The 10,910-nt window shown below is 39.2% G+C and overlaps 1 protein-coding gene across 1 annotated transcript in view; it reads right to left on the minus strand.

The window, feature by feature from the left end:
* Positions 1 to 2,063: 2,063 nt before the first annotated feature.
* The window catches only part of ifnlr1 (interferon lambda receptor 1), a 15,153-nt gene continuing 6,306 nt past the window's right edge, over positions 2,064 to 10,910 (minus strand). Inside the window, exons 4-7 of the mRNA XM_079838079.1 lie at positions 8,781 to 8,947; positions 7,904 to 8,045; positions 6,656 to 6,789; positions 2,064 to 3,933 (exon numbers count right to left, since the gene is read on the minus strand). Coding sequence (XP_079694205.1) covers positions 3,199 to 3,933; positions 6,656 to 6,789; positions 7,904 to 8,045; positions 8,781 to 8,947 — 1,178 coding nt within the window. The 3' untranslated portion in view covers positions 2,064 to 3,198. The remainder of the gene's footprint in view (positions 3,934 to 6,655; positions 6,790 to 7,903; positions 8,046 to 8,780; positions 8,948 to 10,910) is intronic.

Below are 10,910 nucleotides of genomic sequence, written 5' to 3' on the forward strand. Positions count from 1 at the left end.
GGTCTTCTAACGATTCTTAAAAATGACTCCGAGTCGACTCTTACTTTTGAAAGAAAATAACTATATATACGGTGCACTGTCATATTTCAAGCTATCACAGGATGTTTTTGTTCACTTAGATCTATGTTACACACTACATGAAAGGTAAATTTCAAAATTCCATGATAGGTGCTCTTTAAATAGGTAAACTTGAGCATTTTTTTAAAACAGAGCGCCCTCTAACGCTCAGTGATGGTTTGGGGTGCCATGTCATCTGCTGGTGTTGGTCCGCTGTGTTTTCTGAGGTCCAAGGTCAACGCAGCCGTATACCAGGAAGTTTTAGAGCACTTCATGCTTCCTGCTGCTGACCAACTTTATGGAGATGCAGATTTAATTTTCCAACAGGACCAGTACCTGGTTTAAGGACCATGGTATCCCTGTTCTTAATTGGCAAGCAAACTCGCCTGACCTTAACCCCATAGAAAATCTATGGGGTATTGTGAAGAGGAAGATGCAATATGCCAGACCCAACAATGCAGAAGAGCTGAAGGCCACTATCAGAGCAACCTGGGCTCTCATAACACCTGAGCAGTGCCACAGACTGATCGACTCCATGCCACGCCGCATTGCTGCAGTAATTCAGGCAAAAGGAGCCCCAATTAAAGGGTTAGTTCACCCAAAAATGAAAATTCTGTCATTAATTACTCACCCTCATGTCGTTGGACACCCGTAAGACCTCCGTTCATATTCGGAACACAAATGAAGATATTTTAGTTGAAAGCTGATGGCTGAGAAAGGCTTCACACAGGCCTCCATTGGCATTCAGTACATTGACACTTCCAAGATCCATGAAAGGCACTTAAAACGTCGTTACAAAGTCTATCTCACCACAGTGGCTCTACAATAATCATACAATGCGACGACAATAGTTTTTGTGCGCAAAAAAAAATCAAAATAACACCTTTATCCAACTTGTTCTCGACTTCCGTGTATGCCTCCACGACGCATGCGCGAGAATATGACGCAGATCCGGCGTTCGGACATATGACCCAGAAGCGATTTGTTTACGAGCAGAGGAAGACGCGCGTGTCTAAGCTGTTGGATTCTACATTGATCGTGCTTTAGGTCTCGGCGTAGTGCTCAAAATGGGGTTAGAGTGTGCATTTCATGGAATCCCGAGCCCCGGCGCTACGTCATATTCTCGCGCATGCGTCGTGGAGACACACGCGGAAGGCAATAACAAGCTGGATAAAGGTGTTCTTTTGATTTTTTTTTGCGCACAAAAACTATTGTCGTCGCATTGTATGATTATTGTAGAGCCACTGTGGTGAGATAGACTTTGTAACGACGTTTTAAGTGCCTTTCATGGATCTTGGAAGTGTCAATGTACTGAATGCCAATGGAGGCCTGTGTGAAGCCTTTCTCAGCATCAGCTTTCAACTAAAATATCTTCATTTGTGTTCCGAATATGAACGGAGGTCTTACGGGTGTCCAACGACATGAGGGTGAGTAATTAATGACAGAATTTTCATTTTTGGGTGAACTAACCCTTTAAGTATTGAGTGCTGGACATGCTCATACTTTTCAGTTGGCCAAGATTTCTAAAAATCCTTTCTTTGTATTGGTCTTAAGTAATATTCAAATTTTCTGAGATCGTGAATTTGGGATTTTCCTTAGTTGTCTGTTATAATCATCAAAATGAAAAGAAATTAACATTTAAAATATATCAATCTGTGTGTAATGAATGAATACAATATACAAGTTTCACTTTTTGACCGGAATTAGTGAAATAAATAAACTTTTTGATGCTATTCTAATTATATGACCAGCACCTGTATATTTGTCAAGCAACAACAGAAAAAGCTTGGCACCTTTAGACAATCATCAACTCATATATTATCACTGCAAACTGTTTATGACTGTGGAAATGACTCTGACCTTTGTATTGTTTGCTCTCTGTACAGTGTCTCAATGTGTTAACCTGCAAAACAGCTTATGAGTTTTGTGCAAAAGCGGTTAACATGATCATCATTTCCAAAGCATCAATAATATGCTGTATTACTGACAATAATTCAACAGAGATTAAAGTGAAACATTTTTTTTTTTTACTGAACCAATGAAATCAATACACTACTAGTCAAATGTCTGACATAAGATGGACAGTACATTATATAGATAATGTAATGAAGGTGACAAACATCTGTAAAACTTTCTGTAAGATTAGCTGATATTCTGGAAGATTTTGACTATTAAGTGAGAAGATTTCCTTCCCCAAAACAAATACAAATCGACTGAATTACCGCAGTTAAATCATTTGTTTCCTCCATAACAAAGAGCTTTTGTCTCTGAACACACTCCAGCACTTCCTCATTGCTGCTGAATGTGAAATTCCCATGAAGCCTTTCACACAAACTCCAAGGAACACAAGACTTGTCTGGAATGCAAATATATAATTGACAACTGGAAACTTCCAGCATTATGCTTTTACAGAAACGCCTCGTCTGGAATTGAGTACAAAAGGATGGTTACTGTTAAATGTTTTGCTTTGATGACTCTATAAAGAAAGCTGAAATGTACGTCAGAAGAGCTTTTAAGTCTCGTCCACTGACCAGTTCATAACACATGCGATGTAAAACGGGCACGTTCATATGATGTATAACGTTTGTAAACATACACATCACGACAAGCCTTTTTTGAACCCGATTTGTATTCAAGTACATGCTTCATTTGGCAGCATTTTATTCAGATGTACTTTTCAGTCTGATTGAGCCGTCAACGGATATGTAAAAGTAGCTATTAAAAATCCTGTTCCCTCTTAAACAGGTTTTAAACAGAATTGAACGCTATTATACAAACACTGTCAAAACAGTCACCATGTATTTCAGGATTACCTACATTTTTGACTCATGCATTATGCATTATGAATCATGCAGTCATTTAATAAGTTAAAACATGGACATGTGGACAAATGAAACGGGCTAACACTTGTGAATACGGCAATGCTACAGATAAGCTTAGTTTCAGTCAAAGTGCACAACCAGTTTGAAAACACTTGTTGCTTCAAAATTCCCTTCAGTTTTGCTACACTGTCCATCTACCTGATGCAACGAGCTGGCGAGAACCGACAGAAGATGTTCAGTCACCACAAGATGACAATCAAACATCTCTTTGTCTTGCATGGACGTGCTCAGATGAGCACTGGAAAGAGCAAGGTTAGTTTCAAGACAGAGACAATCCCTGCATCTCTACCGCCCATCTGTCCAGAACGATCACCCCAACTCTAGGCTCCTCTCCGTCTCTGAAGTCCTGCTCAGGTTCAGTAAAGTCCTGCAGGTGGTCTGTCCTCAGAATATAAGTCCTCTGGTCTTGTTTTCCCTCCAGAGGAGTCCCCGGCAGCCAGTTCTGCCTGTAGTTTGACGTCACACTGTCAGAAACATGTACAGGCAGGTAGTCTGAGTTACACCCGGAGTCCTTCTGAATTAGGTCAGTTAATAAAGGCGCTAGTTCTCCACCTTCTGATTCCTCAGCTGCAGGACTTAGATCAGAGTCAAACTGAAATAAACGGTCATGAAACTGCAGAGCACCATTTTCAGCGGGCCGAACTGGTACCACCAGGGTCTCGCTGCTGCGCTCAGTGTCTGAAATGCTCAAAATGGACTCTGAACCGATTGACTCCGAGCTGGTCTCATCTGATCTGCCGTCGGATGGCGGTTTGTTGGAGATCTGGACGGGTAAACAGAAGCTGTAGTGCACTGAAGACTCTGCGCTGTCCTGCACCGGGACGTCCTGTTGACATCTGTAGGGCTCCTGGCGTGCATAAGAATCCACATAAAACTTCTGCGGGGCAAAAATGGGCTGTGGATCGTCGTTCCCAAATAATCCAGAGCACACTTCCAATTTAGATATGTCGTCCCGGGGATATGAACAAGACGGAGGACTGGTGATCTTTGACCGCTGTTTTATAGAGAGAGGAGAAAGAGAATCATAATTTAATCTTCTGCTTGACTGCGGGTAGTTTCAAAAGATGTTATTTATTTCATTGAAATTAATATGTTCAAAGACATTTTTGTGTCATACGTTTAGTTTTATTCAGTTATTTACAGAATTGAATGCAAATTAGATTTTATTTCATTAAGCCTAAAGGCCTGTTCACATCGGGGCAATTTTTGCGCACGTTTATCGCCGACGTTTAACGCCTCGTGACTAAACAAAGGGCGCCAATGTGAGTGTGCACACCAACGCGCAAAACGGCAGGCGTAAAAGCGTCATTTAAAAAAAAAAAACGCCTCGGGTTCGTTTTTTATTTTGACGCTGCGCGTTAAAAACTGGCCGACCAATGAGATTGCCGCTTTTGTTCATGTGCCTGGAGCTGCTGAAGTGACAGTAAAACACGACTTGGTGGCGCTCAAGCACAAAACGGTCTTGCCGAGCACACATTGATACGACGAAGAAGTAGTAAGTAGACTAAAATAAAAAAATACTGTCTCTCTTCTTCTTCTGTGTGACAAGCGAGTGTCAGAAGCGTAAAGTGGCGCAGCACCAGCTTGTGTAGCGGGAGCGCCATCTACTGAATTTGCAGTTCACTCGGCGCATCGCCAGTGAAAATCGCTTGGGTGTGAACACTCAAGACGCGCCGAAAAACGTCACGAAAAACGCTGGCGATAAGCGTGCGCGATATTCGTCCTGGTGTGTACAGGCCTTAACTATGCGTTCTCACCAGACGCGACTTCAGCGAATAAATCGCGCTATTCACGCGTGGTTGGAAGCTTGAACATTCACCCGTGCGTGACATTAACTTCACAACAGACGCGAATACGTGTCATGGAAGGGGCTTCTGCCAGGTGGCTCCAGTCTCGTTGCGAAATGGCTGACATGGATTGTTTTAAAATATGGCGAATAAGCTCAATTTGCTGCCTTTAGCTAGCTTGTAGTCTCGCTTGTAGTCTATATATATATATATATATATATATATATATATATATATATATATATATATAGCTCAAATTGAGTAAAGTGCGCTTTTTACAACTTACCAGACTGTCCGACCTCCTCACTCACTTTCTTCCAAGCCAGATCCTTTTTATTCCTGTTTCTATAAAGTACGAAGATGTATCCTACAGCTCCGGGTATCCATATATGATTTTGTCCTCGTTGTCACTACTAGAGCAAGCTCCTGATTGGTTAATGTGAGCGAATATACGCCACAGTTCTGATTTTTTAACTCGCCCGAAACGCTCAATTTGCGTGTCATCGACACGAATCGCACCGCAGAATGTCTATTCGCGTCTTTGCATTGACTTAACATATAAATCACTCGCGCTTAACGCTTCATTTGCGTCTTGGTGTAAACACACCATAACAGATAAAACCAGGAAGTCCGGTAATTTTTTTTATACTTATAACAGGATTTCCCAAATCAAGAATGAATAATTAATAATAAATTAAATCAAGAAAATTTGAATAAGTTAATTTTTTTTTTAATTATTAAATAATAATTAAATAATTAATTATATATACATATATAAAAAAATTCTATTGAAATGTTTGACATTTTTATTATTTAATTGATTCTTAGTGAGGGTTTACTGTGTTGACTTAGTTTAAAAGGATTAATTTATTTACATTTTTACAATCTAATTTACAAAATAAAACATTTACGAAAAATCAATTAAATCATAAAAATGTTAAATAAATTACGACAGCTTGTTTCCGCCTTGTTTTTTTATTTTTCTGAATAAAAAATTAAATAAGGTAATTGCGACTTTTTATCTCACACTTCTGACTTTTTTCGTCAGATCTGCGTGATATAAACTCCCAATTGCGAGAAAAATACTGATACTCATACTGATAAAGTCATAATTACCTTTTTTATTTTGTGGTGGAAACAAGCTTCCATAATAAATCGAGAAATCATTTAAAAATAAAAACAACTTACTTAAAATCAGTTAAATCATAAAAATATAGTAAAATCAAACTAATCAAAACACTTACTAAAAAAGATGAAATATTTTATTTGTTTACCTGCATGCATGTCATATAACCATTAATCAACATCAGAGAACCGTATACATGCAAATGTGTTGTTAAATTATTGACATATTTACTCTGAGTATATTTCAAGTAAATATTGTAGGTCAAAGGGATTCGGCTGACTTGTGTACGATCAGTTTGATTCTCGACTCCACGCATTTGAAACAGAATGTTTTCATCAAACGGGCAGCGGCCCACAGGGAAGTTTAAAAGTGAAAGACGTTTTGTCAATGAAGCCAAATATTGACTTGATAAATCAACATGAGGTTACACAAAACCCAAGCTGGGCTAGTTTACTGAGCAAATATCAACATGCATGATTTATCTTTTCATATTACAAATAGATAAGTCTTTTTAAAATAATATCTCAAATTCCAAAACAGGGTAAATAATCCATGAAAGCCCTGAAGAGCTCTAAGGATTGCTGATCTGGCAGCAGATGTTTGTGCTAACCGTAATCAACATGATAAACTCATTTTGTGTTGCCGAGAGCAATGCGCAGATAAGACACATTCCTTCACGAGGCTTAAGAGAAACGCAGCGCTCTTGTCAAACAGGACGTTTCACTGCCAGTAAGACGTGAAGGAGCTGATTCCAAGTATGCTCACCTGGAAACTCCCAGAGCGAATATGACACAATCACTTACCAGCACTATGGGTAAGGAAGGCTTTCTCTTTACAAACATCTGGCAAAGCATGATGGGTAGGATGATCAGCAGCAGCAGAGCCAGCAGACCAGGCCACAGTAATATATGAAACCTGGAATCGGGGTCTGCAGAGACTGCAGATGAATATAAATAGAAAACATTTGCTGAGTTTAGTCTGTTGCCATTTCCACAATCTACAGACAATTGTAATTGTAAATAGTGACAATTATATTGATAATTGTGATAATCATTGTAATTGTCATTGTGATAATTCTAATTTGTGAATAGTGCACATATTTCAGAAATTTCTTGCATGTCTCATTTCATATATATATATTTTGCATTATAAAATATAAAACAACAATAAAACTAATAAAAAAAAATACATGAATTAGTGAATACATATATTTACATGCCCGTAGGCAGGGGGTGTTATCGGGCAAAGGTCCAGAATTAAAGACAGTTTTTTGTGATTTTTTTATTTTTTATTAAGTGTTCTTTTAAGTAATGACCGACAATAATTCGAATCAAAATGAGCGCTAGAGATTTCTTTGTAGCCACCATTTCAATCCCGCGTGTAATGCTGCTCACTGTCACCAAAGGCGTCATTTATGGATGATATAAAACTCCAGATTAGTTTTCTTGCGTGCATTCGTATTTAACGCGCCTTGACTATAGTACAATCTGACATTAATGACAGCTGAGATCTTACAGTGTGACATGGCTTACAGCAGGGATCATGTTCATACAGTCTGACAAGCAACAATCATAAAGGACTATTATAAATCACACAGTGTGCACCCGGCTTAAATGGATTATTGCGTCAGGTCTTAAAGTGACAGCAGCCTAATATACCTGCTGCCAAATCATGCGACAATATAAAAAATATCTATATGGCAATTTTTCCCATGGTATCAATGTCAAAATTGTGGCCAGTGAAAATGCTGATTGGCTAGTAACTTTGGAAAACCACTATGGAGGCGTTTCAGGGAGTTGAGAAACATTGACACTGATATAGAGAAGAACTCCCTCTGGAAGGACTTTGTGTTTTGTAACTTTGCAGAGCTTTGCACAAACAGCAACATTAAACACTAAAGAAAGCTGAACTTGTAAAATAGCATTATTGGACCCCTTTAAAGTAATGAAAGGAAATAATAAAACACTGCAAACATTGCTTTCCTAAATAACGGGTGATCAGATTCAGTCAAGGCAGTTTTCTACACATCAATCGAAGCACAAACTGTTCACCTGAGACATTCACACAAAAGGGGGCTCTTTCACTGTGATTGGACCAGCCGGGATGTGTGAGGGTATATGCCACATCACCGCAGTACTGCACGTCTGTTTCCACAATCCATATAAACACTGAGCGAGACCTGCCCTCAAACACCTTCAAAAACAAGACACATTTAAGACGTCAAGGGACAATAAATGTAGCTGAACATCTTCCAATGGTGAATCTGATGAATATCCATGTCACATTTCATAACACACTTTCAATAAAACATAATTTTGTTTAGGAATATTACAATTACAAGGTTTTTACTGTATAGTATCACATATGTGACTCTGGACCACAAAACCAGCCATAAGGGTAATTTTTTTGCAATTGAGATTGATACATCACCTGAAAGCTGAATAAATAAGCTTTCCACTGATGTATGGTTTGTTAGGATGGGACAATATTTGGCCGATACACAACTAAATATTGAGAAAATCGCCTTTAAAGTTGTCCAAATGAAGTCCTTAGCAATGCATATTACTACTAATAATATATTTTGTTATATATTTACAGTAGGAAATGTACAAAATATCTTCATGGAATATGATCTTTACTTAATATCCTAATGGTTTTTTGACAAAAAAATCTGATTTTGACCCATGCAATGTATTGTTGGCTATTGCCACAAATATACCCATGCGACTTATGACTGGTTTTGAGCCACTTTATTAGGTACACCCACTGAACTGCCCATTGACGCAAATATCTAACCACCCAATCACAGGGTAGCAACTCAATGCATTTAGGCATGTAGACATGGTCAAGAAAATCTGGTGAATAATATGAATTCCAATTGAACCGGATGCATATGAAGGAGATTGAAGGAGAATCAAGAATAATAACCTTTCCATCCACTGACTTGGGATGTGTCAGATGAACTGTGTACTTAACGCCTTGCCAGGCCCTGATATCCTCAATGGAGCGATTCCAAGGGATCATCGGCGGAGAAACCGTCACATTCAGATGAGTTTTGTTTGATGCTACTGACAGCTGTGGTGCTGCCAATGTGGCTAAAATGAGCAAAAGAGAACAGTAATAGAGAGATATTAGTTGCGATTCAACTGTCAACTTGTTATTTTGTCATTCAACATAAGAGTCTGATGCCTCTCCTCTTCTGACAGTTGAGTGCATGAAGTGTCCAACATTCCACTCGTTTTTTCCATTAATTTAGTGCATCATCCCGGTATCTAAAGTACACTTTTTCTTATTGGAATTTTCAACTTAGTTTCAGTCAATCTCGTGTAAATCTTGAGTACCTATAGAGTAGTATTGCATCCTTCATATCTCCGAAAAGTCTTTAGTTTGATCATATTTATGAAAGAAGTCTTTCCGAAAAAAAAAAGAGCGGCTGGAGGTGTGTCGTGTGGGCGGAGCTAAAGAATGACGAGCATGCGCAGCTATTGCTTTGAGAGCGTCTGAAAGCTGCAACATCCTTAAACGTGGAAAAGAAAACGTTATCTTAAATAAACCATGGCTATCAATCAGATTCAACCACACATATATGATCCAGAATCTGATCCGGAGGCTGAAATTGAACAAGAGCAGCAGCAACAACGACTACAGCAGGACGTCTCTATGTGTGTACTGGAACTGTATATATTTGCTTAGCGGCTTGTCATGCGCGAGTTTTACAACATTTGTGTGTTTACACTCATGGTTTAAGAGGACATAAACCAGGTTTATAAGGACTTAAAGTTAGCAGTAGCAAGCAGAACGGTTTTGCACATCATGTTTTTTACTTGAGGTGCACGATAGCTAACAAATCAAAGACATTTGAAGCAGTTTTACTCCAACGTACGACCGTGAACCTTAAAGGGGTGGTTCCGTGTTTTTTTCTCTAGGCTTGGTTGTGTTTATGGGGCGCAGTATAACATGTCTTAATACTTTTTTTTTTTTTAAACGCCGTATTTTTCTTATATTTTACCTTTATTCCACACCGCTGTCTCCACTGTCCTTTGAACGACTCGTTTGCTTTCTGCTTCTGTGAAGCCCATCCCTCCGAAAAACGCAAAGGTCTTAGATTGGTTAGATGGCCAAATGTAGTTTGTAGTTGTGCAACAGCTCTCTCTCTTTCGTAATGACTGCGACGTGGCCTCGCCCACTTTGTTGCGTGTTCGTGGGGGCAGTGTTTATGTTAATAGCGAGGGTTTATGATGTCACCAACCCGGGAAGAAGCTTGTTGTAGTCCAAACCGGCCGTTTTTGTAGGCAATAAACTGCCATAACTTTAAAAGACAATATCTCCGTTTGCATTGAACTTTCAGCGCTGTAACTTTGCAGATACTGTTTATGCTCAAGCAGCAACATTACACACTAACTAAAGTTTAAAAAGTGAAATTGCATGCAACCACCCCTTTAAATCGCTGGGTCTGCTCCATCTTTCAGCATTAGACGAGCTACAAATCCAGAGTTGAACCGGGCCTTGTTTATAAAACGATCTTTGCCGAAATGCAGGGAACAAACAAAAACTTGAACAACTCCGTTGCAAACTCTGGAAAAACAAACTCCATCCACTGTCCCGTTAACACTGGGTTCATTGGGAAGCTGTACAGGGTTGTCTTGCCCTGACAACCAAAAAAACTTCTTTGGTGACATTGTTAATTTCGTGAAGTCCTGTGACTGCAGCGCAGCAGAGCAAAGCGTGTTAATGGGCGTACATTTGCTCTCTCGCTCAGGTCGCGCCCGCGCCCCCTTCCGGGAGAAGAGCCCGTAAGTCCCGTACAAAGACATTCCCGCCCTTGCTGACGTCAGATAGACCCATACTCGAAAAAAAAAACTTTCTGAAACTTGTGAGAAACCGGAAGGAGTATTTTTGGCACAGAAATACTACTTAAAACGTCCAACTTTTAAAAAAAAAACTTTCCAAGTCTTTAAAAACTATTTTCAACTAATTTTACCCCCCCTTTAAAACGTCATAGAATAGTGCATAATTATGCAAATTGGGACGTGCCTATTGAATAGATTTTGAGAAACC

Source organism: Gobio gobio, assembly GCF_949357685.1.
Source record: "Gobio gobio genome assembly, chromosome: 15".
Lineage (NCBI taxonomy): Eukaryota > Metazoa > Chordata > Actinopteri > Cypriniformes > Gobionidae > Gobio > Gobio gobio.